At 37.4% G+C, this 20790-nt stretch overlaps 1 protein-coding gene across 2 annotated transcripts in view; it reads right to left on the bottom strand.

Moving 5' to 3' along the window:
- Window positions 1-15556, bottom strand: part of lrrc49 (leucine rich repeat containing 49) — a 35256-nt gene extending 19700 nt beyond the window's left edge. The window contains exons 1-11 of one of the 2 annotated variants that reach the window (XM_085445229.1): window positions 15495-15556; window positions 15251-15372; window positions 15060-15125; window positions 14916-14964; window positions 14261-14461; window positions 14041-14134; window positions 13307-13510; window positions 12418-12484; window positions 9394-9537; window positions 4364-4425; window positions 1464-1611 (exon numbers count right to left, since the gene is read on the bottom strand). In XM_085445229.1, the coding sequence (XP_085301355.1) occupies window positions 1464-1611; window positions 4364-4425; window positions 9394-9537; window positions 12418-12484; window positions 13307-13510; window positions 14041-14134; window positions 14261-14461; window positions 14916-14964; window positions 15060-15125; window positions 15251-15334 (1119 nt within the window). In that variant the 5' untranslated portion in view covers window positions 15335-15372; window positions 15495-15556. Of the gene's footprint in view, window positions 1-1463; window positions 1612-4363; window positions 4426-9393; window positions 9538-12417; window positions 12485-13306; window positions 13511-14040; window positions 14135-14260; window positions 14462-14915; window positions 14965-15059; window positions 15126-15250; window positions 15373-15479 lie in introns of both variants that reach the window. The other variant, XM_085445149.1, reaches the window with a different exon arrangement.
- Window positions 15557-20790: the final 5234 nt, after the last annotated feature.

The following is a 20790-nucleotide window of genomic DNA, read 5'->3' as shown; positions in this document are numbered from 1 at the left end:
TTAAAAAGCTGTTTTAACCTGATGAATAACTTCTTGACTGCAAAGGATGCTATTGTTCAGTGTCAATACATTCTTTGTTTGTGCACTTGCCAAAACAATGAATGTTTGGACAACAGCTCTCGGTTATGAGGCTGTTAAGATTTTCAATAACGTTCCCAGTTAAAATTTGAATGTTAAACATATTCAGGTATTTTTCTGAAACATAATAGTTGACTATTAATGCTCTAGTCTAGCGGATGTGTGTTATCTGAATTTTATTCTCATTTTCCGTTTTTGATTCCTAAAGAACCGTCTACCCACCAGTCACCCAGGCATGGGCTTTCACAGCATAGAGGTAGTATGGTTCCCTGGAGACATATATTCCAAATCAGTTATAATATGCTTAAAGAAATAGAAACCCCAATGCTAGACAAACATTTCTGTCATTAAGTCAATGCTGTGTGTCTCCCTAAAGTAAACTCTGAAAATGTAACTGATTTGTATCAGGAATTGGCAGCTGAAATGTGGTGGAGATGCTTTTATTGGACCACAATAATCCTGAAATTTGCTAATCCTGAAACCTCTTATGATTCAAGTAAAAACATTTTGAAATCTGAGTTACATGTTTTGTTTTTTGGGGGTTTGGTTTTACTTCATATCAGCACTATGTTTTGAGGGCAAGGTGTGTGGTACTTACAGATTCCTTTAAAGTGCAAGCTCAGACCTGGGTGCTCTCTGCCTGACAGCTTCTAAAAGCACGCTGACATTTCATGATAGCACATTTCTGGCAAACTGTACGACAAAAATGATTTCATGTTTTCTGAGAATAATCACTGTTTTGCTACATACACTGTGTGTAAAATATATGTAAATGTGTAGCTTAGAGTCATAACTTAGTCACTGAACCACTTTGCTTTTAGCATAAAACAGAGCATAATGAATGCAGTACCACAGTCAGACTCCAGAATATAGCACTGTAAAGTTGTTCATACAACTTGGTGATACAGAGTGACAGTGAATGGGAAACTATGTGGGTTCAAAATAAATTTTAAGTGTGAAATCATAAAAACGTTTATTTCAAGAATGAGTCGCTCTCAAGAATCAACATGTAGGAACATCAGAGGGACAAAAAGTTTGGACCATTAGCTTAACATGCAAGTGTAATGAGAATATGGCATAGGTTTATTAAATATCAACCACAGCAAAGTCATAAGCTGTGAAGGTTTAATCGCTTTAAGGCAGCTCTTTGCTTCTAAAAGTATTTGTGAATATTTCTTCCCTATTTTTAATAAGCAAAATATAGCAAAACAAACAGTGTAACACAGTGTTCTCTGATTGTAGCTGTGCAATTTGTTGTAAGAAGAAAATAAAAATATCTGAAAGGACAACAAAATATCTTAACAGTCACAGCTGAACTGGTTAACTGGTGGCTGATGTCCTGTTTATCACTTTTAAACACACACAGTCGAACACGTCAGTCTTACTGTGATGCGCTTCATGTCCAGCTGTCTGAGATGAAGCACACAGCGCAGGACGGCCTGCTTGTACCATGTCTCCAGGGCTACAGGATTCCCATCCAGCGTGAGCTCAGAAAGGGAGCACGACTCTCCAAGGCAGGCTAGCTGGTCAAAACTAGAAACAAAGGATGAATGTTTTAAACACACTCGTGAATTTCAGTGGGGGGGGTACTTTTCCAGTACAAAGACTGGCTACGCTAAATGCTTTACGGTCAGTAGCAAATACTGGGAAGTCATGCAGACACTTGAATTCCTGCACTCTGCCTGAGTGCCATTTAACTCAACGTAAGTTAGTCATATCCAAGTTTGATTCTCATAAAGCAAAGAACTCTTATCAATTATAATTTGTTGTATTACACATTACAGAAAACATTGCAATCTACAACTACTGATCAGCACCTTAGCTAAGGAGTTAGACAATCCTTACCCTATGTTTTATGTTCTCTGTTACTGGTTGTCGAAATCAGATAGGCCACTGTTCAGTGTGGAATATGCTGCTAAAAAGTGGCTGTCTCTGTATGTTTATATGCTTTTATACATCAGTCTCTAATTTTTTGGTTCCCTCTCTGGTTCCCTCCCTTTTTTAAATGCATGTGTAAAAAATTAAATTATTATGGCTTTAGCTCTCACAAAATTTCACCAGGATTTTTCCCCAGAGTCAGAACAACATTAGGCAAAAAAGCTTTCAAATATAAGCTACAGATGGACCTGAAATTGTACAGCTGGGAATTTGGGTACTCTTGGTCAATGGACTGCTCTCAAAGCTCTACTGTAATTTATTTGAAATTTGATCTATTTTTACCTTATTGCATGTAATTTGAATTTGTATGACAACTGTGCATGTGTTTTATACAATGTCCCCTGCCCTCAGGTCACTTTTGAAAAAAATTGACAATTTTAAATGAGACTTTGAGTAAATGATATTAAAAATATATATATAAAAATACATTTTGCAGAACCTGAATCATCCACCAGACAATCTCACTATCTTCGTTTTATTCCTGACACATTTTGTCTTGCTTCGTATTGACAGAATGGAGCCGGGCTAACACATGCCATGTTAAGCTGGTAATTCAGCAGGCACTCTGGCAGCCTGACATTACTCAGGGGGCAATGAAGAGAGACAAATCTGCTACACTGTTGATATCACCCTATGGCAAAAGGAAACATGAAAAAGCAAAGTCACGCCATGCACAGCAGGGGATATTCTATCATTGCTAATTTATGATAATAACCTTGATGAATCATTTGCCTGGAACCACTCAAAGTCCTAGTACACTGTGCCTGTTCCTAGCCAGAGGTTTAACTAAATGCTAAACACCATGCTGGAGATACCAGGGGTCTTCCAATCTCAAACACTTGCAGTAGCTTAGACCCTTTCTGTTACGGAATATTAATTCCTACCATAAAAATATAAAAGAGATAATAAACATAATAAAGAGGTGCTTGAGTGCATCTAACACATTCTGCCTAATTGGTGTATTCATAATAAGGAATAATAATAACATTAATGATGAAGACCAAAACCTTTACAAAAACAGAACTTCTAATTCTTGCACCATCCACCAGTTTCTGATTGCTACTAATGGTCCAATAAAAAGTGAATATCAAAACTATTTTTTAAGATGTGAGTACAGAGTGCGGTGTGAATGAAAACTGTAGCTTCAGGCTTTATCTATACTAGCACTACCCTGCACATATTCTTCAATGACTTATTGGTAATTATTAGTTCTGCTTTGATCCTATTTTCATAGGGTGTCTTGTTTTGTTTTGTTTTGTTTTGTTTTGTTTTGTTTTGTTTTAAAAATCAATATCAATGTAAGCTCAAATGAATATTTCAGTCTTAATATTATTTCATGAGAGATGTTTGATCCAAGATCCTGAACTGAGTAAACTGACTCCATCAAGGTGATGAGTGTGCTCTGTCTCTTTACCTAGCAACAGAGCACAGCTGTTCTCCTATCAGCACTAAAGAGTTCAAAAAGGTGCACACACGCTAACCAGCCTTCTATACTGCCACTACATGAGTACATTAAAGACGATACATTAAAATACCCTATCATGGAGCAGGATAAATGATACATATATGTTTCGCATAATCAAAATTTACTTATATTTTTATTCAGATATTATATCTGGAACTAGATGTCACTGTAAAATCAGAAGTTTAAGAATATAGGATTTTATTCCTTGCGACTATGTCATGATTCTCACAATGTGTGAAGCATAGAGACACAAGAAAAGCAAAGCTGGTTTGGACTGTCAGCTCAGATCTATCAGAGCACAAGGTGACTATGGTCAAGGGAGCCAATGATCCCACAGAAATTATCCTCCACTAGGCAAAAATAAAGCAAATGGCCTCATTTAGTGCCAAGATGATGCTGTGTTAAGTTTATTCTATGAGCTGGGCTCAGAAATGAAGAAGAAAAGAAAAGAAAGGAGGACAGATACTGGAAAAAAGTGTGTAAAGCTGTCTGACAGTTAGCACTAAGACAAAAAAAATCATACCTCTCATTCATCCTACATGCCCTTACCTAGGTATATTTTCCATTAATTCATCCAACCTCCAAATCTGTCATCAATAATTATCTTCTCACAACCTGCTTCTTTGTTGCCCAAATAACTTTAAACATTCTCACACCCATTTCTTAGGTAACAGATGATTAAATACTAACAATAAAGAGCACATCGAGGATTTGTTATTTTCTAGGTTGCAGAAATTGCCCACTACAGCAAATCTGTGAGTGTGTCTGGCTGTGGGTGTGTATTCTCTGCCCAAAGCCATGGGAGGGGACGTGGCACTGTCCGGCCACCATCCCTATTTCTATCCTGCGGGGAGGAGGGAGTTAAGCGGTACAAGCTCTTACCTGGTGATGTTGTTGCAGCTGAGAAAGAGGCGCTGCAACAAGGGCAGGCGGTCCACCTCAGTCTATAAAGAGAAAGAGGGAGAGGGAAGACAGAGAGATGGAGGGATGTGAAGATGAGAAGGTGCTCAGGAAGAGGGCACTGCATCGTCACTGTCGTCAAGGCTCTGTATCCCTCTCCATTCCCTCAGTCACCTTGCAGCTCTCAGCTCCAGCATGCAGCATCCCCATCCACCCTGCGCATGCACACACACATACACACACACACACACACACACACATATAGCATGCTGCCTTGTCTGCACATGGAGAGGAGGGGCAACAGAGAGAGAGAGAGAGGAAGAGAGCGAGAATAGATAGAATATGAGGAGGAAAGGGGGGAGGGGAGAGTGGAGAATGTGCTGCGCTAATGCAGAGATCCCCTGCTGCAGGAAGCTAACTTGAAATGCTCAGTGGAAAGCATAGTGATATAAAACGAGCAGCTTACTAAGGTAGTGCACCTCATCATGCAATAGCTGGAGAAAATTCAGTGGAAACTGACAGGGATGTGGAGAGTTTTACCATCAGGCAGGCTCAGCATCAAAAATCGATGCACAATTTACTGAGGGGGTGGGGGAAAAGCAGCAGCTGGGCAGCTGGCACGCTGAATTGGACACACAGGGACAAGTGCAATGTCATAATCACGTAAACTATTTGGATGACAGCATGGGGTAAATCACATTCTCTAGTATCAAGGTCTGGGCTTTCTTTATGTGTGTCGCTGGACAATGTTGGCTATACTGGAAGCAAAGAGGACACTCCCATCAGCAGTCTGACTGGGCTGCGTCACTATCCACCCACACTGCAGCCAATGCCTCACAAACCTCCTTCAGTTTCCTGCTAGGCTCTGTTCTATTATGAGGTTAGACTGGTGTTCAGGTCATGCTAGCACCCCTGCAGAAGAACAGTGCAGCCAGGTTTCGTCATTTAGAAATCCACAAAATTCCCTCCCACACAAGCATATAGATATAACACAGTTATGCAACACTGCGTTATCAACTGCATATAAGACCAACAAGCTGAGTACAGTATATTTACTACAGATAGAGTAGTAGGCTATGCAACATCAGCAGTAGTGCTAGAGATACTGATAACTGTGAAAGATTTCTACAGAAAAAACTGGGGAGGAGGTTTTTCCTGCTGACAATAGGCTGGGTTAACCTTAGATTGGTCATCAGTCCATCACATGACCAACACAAAACTCACAAGGCCAATGCCAAAGATCATCTGTAGGAAGCTGGAGTACCGAGAGAAAATCCATACAGACACAGTGCTAACAATGGTAACCACTGCATCACTGTGCCGTTCCTCCCCTACAATTATACACATCAAAACTCAGTTAAAAGAAACATTTAATATTTACAACTTGGCTTTTTTAAGCTAGTAACAACCTACACATAATTTTTAAGTTCTGCATGAGATTTTAGCAAGATGTTTTAGCTTGTTTAACACATTAATTTACATTAGTTTACACTATGCCTCCTTATCTAGACTTCTGCGTCATGATAACCAAAAATGTTGAATTAGAAATACGTGCATGAAATAGTGGTGAGACAAGGAGTTAGTAAACACTAAATCAGGGTTGTAAACTCAAATTTCTAATTGGCACATAAGGTGGGTCCTGTGCGGTATATGTAATAAATAATCATTTATACATTATTGATCCCCGTGGGATCCACCTTGCATAGGGGTACCTCAGGGTAGACGTTCAGTGGATTTGAACCCCTGACTTTCCGATCATGGGGCCAGCAACATCTAACAACACATACGAGAGCTATTGCTCAAAGGAGATAATTCAATAGAACTTAGATAGATAGATAGATAGATAGATAGATAGATAGATAGATAGATAGATAGATAGATAGATAGATAGATAGATAGATAGATAGATAGATAGATAGATAGATAGATAGATAGATAGATAGATAGATAGATAGATAGATAGATAGATAGATAGATAGATAGATAGATAGATAGATAGATAGATAGATAGATAGATAGATAGATAGATAGATAGATAGATAGATAGATAGATAGATAGATAGATAGATAGATAGATAGATAGATAGATAGATAGATAGATAGATAGATAGATAGATAGATAGATAGATAGATAGATAGATAGATAGATAGATAGATAGATAGATAGATAGATAGATAGATAGATAGATAGATAGATAGATAGATAGATAGATAGATAGATAGATAGATAGATAGATAGATAGATAGATAGATAGATAGATAGATAGATAGATAGATAGATAGATAGATAGATAGATAGATAGATAGATAGATAGATAGATAGATAGATAGATAGATAGATAGATAGATAGATAGATAGATAGATAGATAGATAGATAGATAGATAGATAGATAGATAGATAGATAGATAGATAGATAGATAGATAGATAGATAGATAGATAGATAGATAGATAGATAGATAGATAGATAGATAGATAGATAGATAGATAGATAGATAGATAGATAGATAGATAGATAGATAGATAGATAGATAGATAGATAGATAGATAGATAGATAGATAGATAGATAGATAGATAGATAGATAGATAGATAGATAGATAGATAGATAGATAGGTAGGCAGGGTTTATTTATTTATTTCTTCTATGACAAATGCAAGTCATGCTATGCAGTGCTCAACCAACTCAACCATCAATCACATTTACAGTCTCTGTCTATGCCTGCTTTTGTATGGATGCTAGTGAACTAGTAGCCACTCCTGGCTGTCTGAAACTAAATATAGCAGCCCTGTCTCAGACAGAATGATGTCATCACTGAGCTGATGAGCTGCATAACAATCGCCCACCAATGTGGTCCTTTTTTAGGAAGTCTCATAAGAGATCAGCTTACAGGATCTCTTATGAGGCTGGGTAGAGCGGTGTGTGTGTGTATTCTTGTTTGCCTGTATGCCTGCGGGTGTGTATTTATGTATCTGTGTGCCCGTGCCTTCACCTCTTTATCCCAGCTCCACCCTCTCTTTACTGACAGCTTGCGTGTCTTCATTTTCACACTCATACTCAGCTCTGGCTGAGGCATTATTCAATAAACACAGAAAAACCTCTCATCACCGCTGTCTCATCTGCATGCAATACCAACACACCACAAAAGAGCAAGAAAGCTGCTCATGTAAACACAGGTACATGTGGCTGCTGGGAGGGTTTCTAAGACCGTAAGCTGGTGGGTTTTGTGGAAGTTCCTTCAATAGCACAGGCTTGAGATGTGATTTCATCTGCTTTATGCGACTGCGCATTATAACTGCAGATGCTGTGACATGTGGCACACTCCTGTGTTGTTCTTGCATGACCTTTGAGACACTTCACATGTCAGCCAAAACATTTTGTGGTCCTCACTTGGCTTTTAAATTGTAGAAGTTAAGAGTTTCTCCCTGCAACAACATAACATAACACACAGTTTCCATGTTCCCAGGCCATACTGGAAAAACATAGAAATTACTAAGTTGCTGTTACTGTTTACTGACCTGTTTTGGGAAACACTTCAAGCTATTTACTCAGGAACATCCAAAAATCCCCTTTCCCATAAACCGTGTCAATATATAAAACTCACCTAATTAATTACTCTACAGTAAAACTACCAAAGAGCAATATAGAGTTTCTACATTTTTCTATGTAGTCTTTTGGCTCACAGACAAACCCTTCTGTTAATGCATAAAGTCAGTCTGCCAGTGCCATGCCTTTTTTTCTTAGACTGCTTTATCACTGCTCAAGCTGACTGCACTTTTCTTTCAAACAAATCATCATTCCCACAGCCAAAAATATAAAATGGATCCCTTAGTGACATGCAGCGAATTTCATAATGGAAAGGAACACCTAAGAGGAAGGATGGATGACTGGGTGCAAAGTAATCAAGTTTAAGAGTTGCTTTCAAAGAAAGACAGTGTCAGTGTTTTTTTCAGGTTAAGAATTTCACTTTTTATCTGCTTTCCCTTTCATGACAGAGAGAAAACCTGAGCACCTGGAACGTGGTTATTTAGTTTGTACAAGGTATAAGCACTTGGCAGCAAGCAGCAATAATGACAGAGACCAAGAAACTGCTGAGGGGTAGCATTTTTCCTCTCCTGTGTATCAAATAAAATACAACATCCGATAATTAGGACTGGAAGTGTTTTGTGATCAGAAATTGCAGGCAGACGGCAGGCTGAGTGACGGGAAGGGCTTTCAACTGATTCAAAATGTTGAAATCCGTTTTTATTTTCTATCTTAAAAAGCATGAAAGGGCTTAGGGGATTTGCATACAAATGAAGGGGCCTGTTTTGGCATGCACTGTTGTGTTTATCAGATTAAAACTATAGAAACCAAAGGGAGTAAGTTTCCGTGTTTAGAATATCCAGTTTCTCTTTCAGCGTGCCAGAAAGTCGGTGGGAGGTTGTGGGTAATGAGTTATGTCTCCCTAGGTAACACCAACAGTGATATACTCCACCACCACTTTCTCACAAAGGTTCCATTAATGTTATTTTTATTTTTGTTATTTTGTGGCTGTAAAAACTGATATGTTGATCCATAGCAAAGGTAACAGTAACCATCCAAGGGACCTGGTCCACAAGTGGTAATTTGAACATGAAAGATAAAGTACAATTGCTATTGCTTTCATCTTCAGAGGCACATTTTCTGAACAGTAATAAGAAAAAAAATAATTGGTAGCTGCAGGAACTTCAAAGAACCACAGGGTAGCTGTAGTGTTGGGATATAGCTGTGTGCTGCATCACACTAGGGTCTACAAGTCGGATATAGCTAAGTTAAATCAATGCACAATGTAAGATCTAAGCGTGCAAACATTTTTGTATTTGTACTTTCAAACTGATGGAAATAAGGGAACTGAATAAGTGAACAGAAAGAAAGGCCAAAAAGCAGGAAGTGCTTTTGCTTTTTGTTTTTTAACATGAAGGAAAAGGACAGTACGCATGCAAAACACTTACATACAAAAATCTATAATTAGTTGGAAAAGAGTTCCCTCACCACAACAGAGATGCAGTTCTGCCCTAGGTTCAGTTCAGTCAAAGAGTCAAGACCCTGCAAGTTTTCCATTTTGGAGATGTTGTTTCCTGCTAGGTTCAACACTCTTAATTCACTCAGATGAGACACATTTTCTATCCTGCAGATCTAAAGGAAAGCACAGTATGACAAAATTAGTTAAAAACAAAACTAAAATGCATGTAAAAGAGCAATCATATCATATATTACCCAATTCTATGCAGTGAGGCACAGATTAAGGCTGGATTAGCAGAGTATAACATACTTGAATTGTATATTTGAATTTCTTTCTCTAAAATGACACACATGCTGTCTGGCTAACCAAATCATGAAAACAAAAGAAATAACTAAGAGTCAGTCAATGGTGGAATCTTACCCCACCTTCTCCATCACACTGCTTGGAGAAAAACATTTATAAACCTCTGTAAGAGTGACATTTTTAATACTTCACACAAATTCCCAGTGGCTGTTATCAAGATGGTGATGTATTTGCCTATTCCTACTGTGCACACTATAAACATTAAGAAAAGGCGGACAATGCTTTACGAGTTGACGATTCTGTGAAAACACAAAATCCAAACATAACTGCTGTTTAAATGGTAAACAGAACAGATGGATTGAAAATCTATATTGAATATGAGACTAAAAAAGTTCTTGTCTAGGATATCTTTTCAGATGGTCTGAAATATCAGTGTTTATAAATGTAAAAGCTAAAGAGACATTTATTTAGTAATATAAAGCAGAAACACTGCAGTATGATCTTAGTCAGCACCACAGCATAAATTGCATCTGATTTATATCTTGTTTTGGGAGCTTAGATAGGTGTTCATTAAAATAGGAATAAATAGATTATGAATTTTGGCCCGAAATACAGTCTGCACACTGTAAGTGTTCATCAATTTAAACAATCGAGCCACCATAATAAATGTTGCTGAGAATCATTAAACAAAGGGGCAAGTGTAGACTTTTTACCTATATCTCACTTTGGGAATTGATAAAACTAATTGTTCTGTAACACGCATTTTAAAATCAAAGGACATAACCTTTACAACGGACAGACACATGGATATGAATTCATAAACTCTGTATCTCTGTACACACTGAAATAGATTTTGGATAGCCCCATTCTAAAATATATGAGAATCTTAAGTTACAGACTATGAATTTGGTGATTTCCAGTGAAGAAGGTCAGGACCCGGAGTTTGGCAAGAGGCTTCTGTCTCACAGGTAAAGGCCTGTTCTTCTACACTTGGTATGTTTATTTCAAATGACATAGGAAAAATAAGTATGTGTCACAAGTATCGTTGGTCACGGATATTCTTGTGGGGAAATCCTGTCTAAACTTCACCTCATCCCAGAGTGATGTGCCAACCAAACATGGCAGACAGAGTCAAACTTAATCAACATCATCATTTGTAGGAGCGAGAGTTCTACATGACTTTAGCCAACTTCTCTAAGAGAGTGATATTTTTTGTCTTTCAATTCAGTGACCCCACAGGGCATTCTCAGCTATTTCTTGAGAACATTTAAGTCAAACTGTTCAAGTGGAAAACATCACAGCCTAAGTAAAGAATTGGTTATTCAACAATCTCAGTTCACATTGTAACCCCAAGACTTGGTCACTGAGACTGAGTGGGTTGAAGGCCGACTCCCAGAGAGAATATCTCATTCTGAATAGCTTCAGCAAACTGGAAAAGAAACCTCTCGCTGGTACAGCAATAAATGGGTAAAATGGCTGAGTTTTAGATGTTTGTGAGCTTCCCAGCTCAAGGATGGGGGGAAGAAAGGATAACAGTGATGCAAAGCTTGTGGTCAAAAGGGGGGGGGAAAAGACAAGCAGCTGGTGTTCTGTGGCCAAAAGTCACTAAACAACAACTATAATTCATCCACTTCATAATCTTGAATTATCATTATGCAGCAATTCAGAATACATTTGGGTGGTCAGATCTCTTGTGAGTTTGGAAAATGTGTTAAAAATATGACTGAACAGTTATTGAGCTGCACAAAACAGAAGGTTTTAAGTTCAGTGTTTGAAAGACAAACTGGCCCTGTGAGAATGATAGATTTATCATCTGCTTCACAATAGGTGTCTGCCAGAGTACGAGCCTAAATATAATGTGCTTGCATTACAAATAAGAGCAAAAGAGCTAAAGAAGTTTCATTATTAATTCAACTGCAAGATTATAAAAACTGCTAAAATTAACCATATAGATGTAGTTAGTAAGCACAAGTCAACACTGTTGAGGCAACAGAGAAATCTCTGTCAGGAAAAATAACGTAAAACTAACAATCATTGAATGGCAACTGTAATGCTTGCTCGTGTAAAGAGCAACCGACCTCAGAAAGAGAGCAAGTCTTACCAGAGCTCTGGAGTAGCTCTCTGAGGAGGCGTGTAGGCGGCATTCTGGCAAAACACTAATTTGACCAAGGGAAGCCTTTCTATGTTGTCTTCCTTTTCCATTAGTTGTTAAAATTCTCATTTGACATAATTTTATTTCTCAGGCTTTTAATATCATTAAGCAGGCTCTATTCTCAAGGAACAAAACAGTATAATAATAGATAATAATAGAATGAGACAATTTAGGAACACTATAATCTACAAGAGTTCAAAACATTACCCAGTGCTGAAAACATAAAAAAAACAGTTCCATCTGTTCGATAAATTATGCGATGGCCACTGAGGAAATTAATGTGGGAGTAGGTATTAGACAACAGCTTGTGGGTTCTGATGGTTTTCAGTGCTTTCTTCTCTTAGAGTGCTGTGAACTATGTGAAAAGCTGAAGTTAAGTGCCCAAAACAACGAGCCAGATTTCTGGCTTTAAAAACAAACCTCAGTATTAAAGTGAATTAACTGCTCCTAATACATGGTTTAGAACATGGAAGAGTCAATCCGCTCATACTGAACTTTGAAGCCTACAACCATGATCAGCCTTTACACCACTGGCAACTAAATTAACACTGTTTAATATACATGTCCTGTAGGAGGGATGACGGTAAAGGAACAGCACCTGATTGTCATGCAAATCCAACATATTCAGTTTAGACAAGCTGTCCAGGCAGCAGATTTCATGAATTCTGCAAAGTACAAGGAAAAATGTGACACATAATGGGAAAACACAACATGAAACAGAATTTGTCTGTAGAGTGGCAACAGTTACGTAACACGTATTATGTTAATTCTGGCTTAATGAAAAACCAACAGGAAAATTTAAAAAGGTTGCAGTTTTTGAGGGAACAGCAGCAGTACAGGTAATATCCAGTAATATATTGTTCAGAGCTCTCCATGTGGATGGAGATCATATAACACTGAACAATAATTTGCTGTGGTCTTTTGAAAATGCCAACAAATAAAGTAGAGGAATTTCTTACTGTTCAGTTACTATGACCTCAGATACTGATTTGCAAAGACAAATGTCATGTTTGAAAGAAAGTGGAAGAAATGCCAGAGTTCACCTGTAAGATCTTTATGTCAAAAAGATGTGACTTTGATCCTGAACCTGCTGACCTTTTGAAACAAAAATGTCACTAAGATGATTGCTTTTCAAATGGAACTGGGTTTAATCATTTCTGATGCTGACCATGTAGCCGTACCTAGTTAATTCAAATGTATTAAATGCTAAATGTAAACAACATTTTCATTTCATGGCAGCACTGTTGAACCCCTTTTAACTATTAATAAATGCTGCAACTTTCATTGCATATTGACCATATTATTAGAGATGTTTAACAAAAGAACAATAAAGCTACTCAAGTGGTTATCTTGCATTAGCACAACTGAACTGCACATTGTCAAAGTCGATTATGTTTTTATCATACTAAAAATAAGCTTCATAATATCTATAATTGTACTATCTGTGCTGTCTTTGTTTGTTTACACTTCCTGTCATGGCAACTAACCTGTTCTTCCCCAGTATGAGGATCTTGAGAGACCTCAGAACTTCAATGCCAGCCATGTCACTGATGTGATTGTCATGCAAATTCAGTAAAACCAGCTGCTGCAAATGTGACAAATTTTGGATCTTTGTAATTAGATTGTGCTGAAGGTTGAGAAACTGCAGTTCTTTTACAAAGTCCAACTGTGGGCATTCCTCCAGAGATTGTCTAAAGTATTGGGGGGGAAAACATATCACAAGATTTAGACTTTAAATAAAATCTATACATTTTTGTAACAGAATTAATGAAACAAATATTGTCAGCTCAGGTTAATGATTCAAATAACTAGATCAGTTTTTCAATATACATATTAACTAAGTGATTTCTGCTCAGTCTGTCAGTAGAATATTTAGTCAGAATTACTGCCATTTTATCTGGAGATACTGGTTAGTTATTTAAAGAGACTCTGCTGCTCCCTTGTGGCAATCTTAAGCCTTTGCCATTTTAGTTAGTCTCATGGTTCCTACAGCAAATGATGACTGTGAAGGTCAGAATGAGTTAATAAAATTCAGTGGCATAAGCATGTCAGAAGAATATGAATGCCTTTGCAGGTAAAAGATTCAAAGAACAGCTGATACATATGACATGTTAAAGATAGTTCCAGCTTACAGTGACTTTAAGCTAGACAGCAATGTACTACAACTCTGTACTACAACACTTTACAGACAATATAGAATACATAGGCAGATAAAGGGTACCTTTCCAAGTCAATTCGTTGAAAACTGGATGTGAAAGGCAATTGAGTGGAGAGAAAACCAGGCACAGCACTGTAATTACATCCAGGAAAATCACCTGAAATAGATATCACAAACTGAAATCAGGGTACACTTAAAAGCAAAGTGCACAACATACAATATGTCTACAAAACTGTGCATGCAAAGGTTATCTTAATTCTATCATTTTTTAATTGAATAGTACCTGCAGGTTTTGCATTTTTTAAGGCATGGCCAAAAGTTTCCCCCGTACACTGGGTTTGTCTCCTTGCTGTGTGTCTTGCTTTGTATGCAGCATTTGAAACGGCAGCTCCACTGAGCAGCACTTTTTGATTATATGTACATTTGTCACTTGCAAATAGTTCCTGTACAACTCTTTTCTGGATGCCTGCATGTAAACTGTTTTCTACGAAAGATAAAATATAGTAAATAAGTGCAAAGAAAACATTTTTACACAGCAGTTGCATGTCAGTGGTTCTAAAACTGCGGAGCAGGCCCCACTGATTAGACTTTAAGCCACTGCAAGTGGGCTGTGGACAACCAGAGAAATGTGTGATGTAAACTTTGGTTAAATTAATATGACTCTGAAGGGAAAATGCACAAAACAGATTTTTCCTGAGACTATTATGATGACTTTTATTTCTCTATAATCCAAAATAGATACTTACTATTGTTGATGATTTATTTTAAAACTGTAGCATGCCAGATGACCTTTATTGTCTTCTGAAGCAGGGCATCTCCAGAGAAAGTTTGAGAACCACAGCCATGCCCAGTAATTAATATATGCAAATATGCTGCTGAATCACACAAAATCCTCTTGGGTGGTGAGTACTTGAATGAGTTAAGTGGGTCAAACCTACCTAGGTCAGAGTGGTTAAATGTTTCTTTTACATGATCTTGAGATTCACTCTGAAAAAAGATAAAGAGACCAACCTCTAAACGCCTTGAAAACTATAAGCACTACATAGCCATTACTATTCCAGTGTGCTCTTTTAATGACTCACCATCGCTTGTGCTCTCGCTGGCACGAGAGATTTCACAGTCGTGAGGTGCAACTTGCAGCTGTTGATCTACAGAAATATTGAACAGTGTTTATCTAATAAGACACAGGCAAATATGCTCAGACATAACCGTGTATCGACACTTTAAGTAGTGTTTGGAAAGCGTCCGTAAAATTATTAAAAACGGTATTTACCATAGGGGTGAGAAACATCCATTTTTCGCTTGTGTTCTGTTTATGAGAGCGGATGATTTTACCCTCGGCCAAATCCTGCTCCATCTAGCTAACGTTTATTGAAGATGGCAGTTAAAGCACACCTGACAAAACAAAACAAAAGAAAACTCGTATTATTTATGAATGATTAAAATAAATATGTGAATTCAACTGCTACAGCTAAGTTATAGCCTAGATTCGTTTCTCGTACAGAATAGCTCTTCACCTCTGCAGCTACAAACTTCCCCGAGGGCAACACTGTTACCACGGCAACGACGGGCGTTGCTTGGTTACACTCACTTCCGGTGTCGCTAATAAGCACTGTGCAAGGAAATGAGAACACGTTTCCCGCTTCGGTGGTGTTTAATTAAGTCAACGTGGGTTTTTCTAAGTAATAAGACTTAATAATAATCGGGAATTTACATGGGTCTCCTTACCCTTTTTCAAAAACTAATCCTGAATATTTCTTATTTAATATTACTGCTAGTGAGTCAAGATACATAGCCTATAGAAAACATCTACTGTGCTCTGGTGTCAGAGTGCATCCTGCCTGATTGATGCTTTTGTGTCTTGTGGGGTTTTTTTTGTTTGTTTGTTTGTTTGTTTGAGAAATAGCCTGCTGAAATATGTGCATGACAAGGAAAAACAATTCATATTACTTTATCAACTCCCGGTTTTTAACTGCTCATATCTGTTTCAGGAAGAATTCTGCCCTCTTTCAAGTCTTTCCATATATTTAAAACATGCCATTCCTAAGTTTGGGAATAATTTTAGGAATAAATATGATGTAGACTATGTTAGAAAAATCTATACTAACACAATAAGGGCAGGCAAAATTACCTAGAATTGTCTAGAAAAGTAGCAACATCTAACAACTTGCTTACTATTTAGACTTTGAGGGAAAACTTCCTAATGGCAGACCTCCTTCTCCTTCTCCCTTCTAAATCCTTCTTAGCTATTATTCTGCTTTCATGCACATAGAATTACAGCAGAAGTTGTGCTGCTTCTGAATTTGATCGCAATAAATTCTTTATCAAAATATGTGTCAGGAATAATCACAGTTTGCCACAAAAGGTTCAGCTGTGTTCATGTATTCATATTTTTGTCTTTTAAAAAAAGCCCAGTTGTTGAAGAAAAAAGACCCGGCCATCATTTAGTGTTATGTAAGTGTTTTTGTCATTCTCCTGTTTAAATATATGTTTAAAATGTTGCCAAATTATTAAACATAAAAAATTATAAATACAATTTTTAACTTAAAATCATATATCCTGATCTAGATACTTAAAGTTGGTAAAAAATAAATAAATAAATAAAAATAAATCCCTTAAAAATAGCAAACAATGGATTCCATATCAAATTGTCATTTTTGAAAGAATACATAATATATATAAAGAACCAAGACTCTGTAACAGCTGACCGCATCAGTTCAGTTTAGCTGACTGTGGACTCTTTAAAAAACTGCTAAAACCTTTTCTATTTAATCATTCCTTCTGTCGACATTCTTTTGTAATTTCAGTTGTACAGTGCTTTGACTGTGAAAAACAATATCTAAATAAACTTTACTTACTTATTAAGTAATCAAAATACAATCAAGTACTGTAACTATAACCTGGTCTCACATCTTGCAAATCTAATTCAGGCTAATTATGTTTACTTTTTTTTGTGTTTGGGTTATATAATTGTGATTACATGTAATCCATTACTAAACACCCCTTAATTTGTTTATCTTTTAATAGAATATATTATTGCCTTGTAAGCTATTATTTCATACCATGTTTACATCAAGGTTATGTCACAAGTTAATTTGTTTTTGGTCAAATTATCATGAAACAGTAGAACTGGGGTACTGAAAGTAGTATCCCAAAGCAGCAGCACTGGCTCTCTAAGCTGCTGTAATTAGTCTTTCACTTTATAAGCTGCATCTGACAAAGTACATAAATAACAGAGAGTGGGCAGTACGAGGGTCACTTGGGGCTATCCGTGTTTACAGAGTATTGAGTCTTGTTTCCATTTTACATCACACTGAAGATCATTCTCAGTTAAACAGGTCAGGGATAGCATTCAGCCAATCAAATATCCCCTCTCAGAAGACACCTATCTCAAAGTTAATGCAGAAGAAAAAAGCACTGCTTTGACATAGAGGTAGACCAAGCAAAAACTATTAACCTTTGCCCTGGTCAGTCACACCAACTTTTGAGACTGAGGTAGAGTCAGTGTTTTCAAGCCAGCCAACCAACAGAAGAAAGTTAGATAGGTCGAAAGAATATGAGCAGCAGTATCTTCCGCATATCCTAATTGTAGTGTAATGTGTAATATGTAACACAACTAAACAACATTTGCATATAAAACACATTAGCTGTGTATTGTATGCACTTCTCCCATCAAATTTCTGAATACAATTAAACCAAAGTATTTCAAAACCCTGTAATTACTTCGACCTGCACCTGTGAAAATATTGAGGGTTTTTTTTTCACTACTTTATTGCACTCCATATAATTGATGCAGTGCTGACAAAAAATAAAATTAAACACACATTAACACTCGTAGCAGACCTTCTGCACTGTTTTTCTCTGTAAGTATAAGAAAAGGCACAGGTGCAACACATAGCACTAATTATGTTCTATTTAGCTGTGTCGCTAAGTCATAGCTGCAATTTTGGAATTTCTCAGAATGCTGATTCATCCACAGCATTAGCTTCCTGTGCCCTCTTAACATTTTATCTGTGCAGCTACCTGAATTTGAATGACAGTTAGTTAGTTAAAAGTATGTGGTGTATGTAACACAGGCCTAATAGATCTAAACTAGTTTATAGACATAGCCATACTTTATATGGCTGCTACAGAAAGTACACAACATGTATGAGTACTAAGCTGAAAACAAAAAAAAACAAAAAAAGGGAACTGAATTAAAAACACAAATTGCTATACTGAGTTGATGACTGTAGAATCAGAATAAGAAAATACACTGGCCCTGTTCCCAAACTGCTTTTTTAGTGTCTACTTGACCATTGTCAAGTAGAGATGGAAAAATACTATTTCAAATGTATTATTATTGAGAGGGATTATTATTGATTGGTGTATTTTGGAGAGCATATGTACAGTTTTTTCTCTTAAAGACAATGAACTAGATGACCTTGTGGTGCTCAAAGGCCAAAAAAATGATTTTGAAAAACTCATCCACGGTGTTTCTTCCCAGAAATCATCCACTTGTTCACAGAAAATGATGCAGAACCCTTGCTGATAATCCAGTGAATGCTTCACTTGTTTCATCATGTTACAGCCTTATTCCAAAATGGATTCAGTTCATTTTACCTCAATATTCCATTCTCAATACCCCAAAATGACAATGTGTAGAAAGTTTGTTTGAATTTCTTGCAAATCTTTAAAAAAAAAAAAAAAAAAAAACCATTAACAAACAGTACATAAGTATTCACAGTCCATCTGTAGGATGCTCAGTTGATTGGACATGAGATTGGACATAGAACACACCTGTCTATGTAAGGTCTCATACTCGACAGTCCCTGTCAAAGCAAGGAAGGGAACAGAAAAATTCCTGTGGCACTGAAGGACCCAATAAGCACAGTGGCCTCCATCCTCCATCATCAAATGGAAGAAATTTGGAACCACTAGGTCTCTTCCAGGCTTGTATTGTAGAGAGGACTCAATAAAAAACACACCCTGTGTGGACTTTACCAGAAGGCATCTGAAGGACTCGACCATGAGAAATGAAATCTTGTGGTCTGAGACAAAGAATGAACACCTTGGAGTGAATGCTGAGTGTCATGTCTGGAGGAAACCAGGCACCACTCATCACCTGGCCAAAATCATCCCTGTAGTGAAGCATGGTGGTGGCAGCATTATGCTGTGGGGATATCTTTTTGGCAGCAAAAAGTGGGAGGGTTGAGTCAGGGTAGAGGGAAAGATGGGTGGAGGAATGTACATGCTTGATGATAACCTGCTCCAGAATACCCCATCTCCCAACAGTACAACAAGCCTAAGCACACAGCTAAGATAATAAAGGAGTGGCTTCAAGACCACTCTGTGAATGTCCTATCAGAACCAGAGCCCAGACTTGAACCTGATTGAACATCTCGTGAAAGATCTGAAAATGGCTGTGCACTGCTGTTCCCCATCCAGCCACATGGAGTTTGAGAGGTTCTGCCCCAAAATAGGTGTGCATTCTTGCATATAAAGCTCGTTGCATCATATGCAATAATTGTTGCCAAAGGTGCTTCAACAAAGTACAGAGCAAAGTCGGAATACAAGTTATATTTTTGTTTTATTCTTGTAATATCGTAAACAGAGGGTATTTTGCACCTTGTCTTTATCCATAGATTTACCAGTCTTTTCACTCTAAGAACCATTTAATCCAGGGGGTGGTTAGTCAGCAGCCTTGCCAAAACAACAATTGTCATAAAATAGATTATGATGTATTTTCAGCCCTTTTTACTCTGGCAGTAATAAGCTGTTGCTAAGTGAAGACAAGTCCAGATTCATCAAAAGGGACATCCCACACACTGCCTGTCATTGTCTATTCATGAAGCACAGGCTGACACATATGATGGGAGGTGATGAACAGTTTGAGTGGCAGGCCATATTGACAAAGTACTATTTAAATTTAGCTCTATATAGACAGATATTTGGTGCTCTAATTCAGATTGTTGTTTCCTGGACAGAAAACAGACACAGCACCAAATTTTTGTTTTGCAAATTTCTGCCATTACATATTTTGTTAATACATCAAAAGTTTAAATTGGCCAAAAAACAACTACAAAAGATTATAATTATAGTTAACAAAGATCAAAGAGGTAGATACGTCCACACATAAATATGAAATGAGTACAGCTTGCCCTCAAACATTTGAAATGTGAACCTGAAAATATCACATTCTGTATAGGTCTGACATACAACACAGCAAAAGGTACATATATTGTTGGTTGCCAGAGAAACGTATACCCTCGGGGGATGTGTTTTTTCATCATGAAACAACAAATAATCAAAATATAGTGTAATTGTACCATCAGTGCTGATTTGTTGGCAAAAGCACAGTGTGGCCTTTGCCTTGACTGACAGATGAAATCTAGATATACAAACATCATTTCTAAACATTCAAAAGGAAAAAAGAAAGAAGTGTGTGTATGCCTGCATTTCTCATGCTGTGGGGATATATAACAGATCCCCTTTAGTCATATTGAAGCGATCTGCCTCCCTGCTACGGACAAAAAGCAACCCCCATGTGCGTGTACATGGTTACAGTGTAGGGCGAACACTTGGGTTAAAGACAGAAAGACAGAAAAAAAGAGAGAAAGATTGCAAGGGGGTGACTGAGTTCGCGCCAGTTTTTCTTGTCATTCAAATCGGTTAGCAAACATTTTTGGTTAACCCTTAATAGCTGAAACGATTTATGTCACATCACAGATTGTGTGAAATTAAATGAACGTGACAATGAGGGGTTAATCATTTTAAACATTTATTTCCTTGTGCTTCTTTAAGTATAACTGTAATTCTGTCTTTTTGCCTACA

The sequence above is a fragment of the Copadichromis virginalis genome, linkage group LG1, assembly GCF_057382275.1.
Source record: "Copadichromis virginalis isolate Kocher_CV1m ecotype Utaka linkage group LG1, C_Virginalis_male_GT1.1, whole genome shotgun sequence".
NCBI classification, from domain to species: Eukaryota; Metazoa; Chordata; class Actinopteri; order Cichliformes; family Cichlidae; genus Copadichromis; species Copadichromis virginalis.
This window is presented reverse-complemented; position numbering and strand designations above follow the sequence as displayed.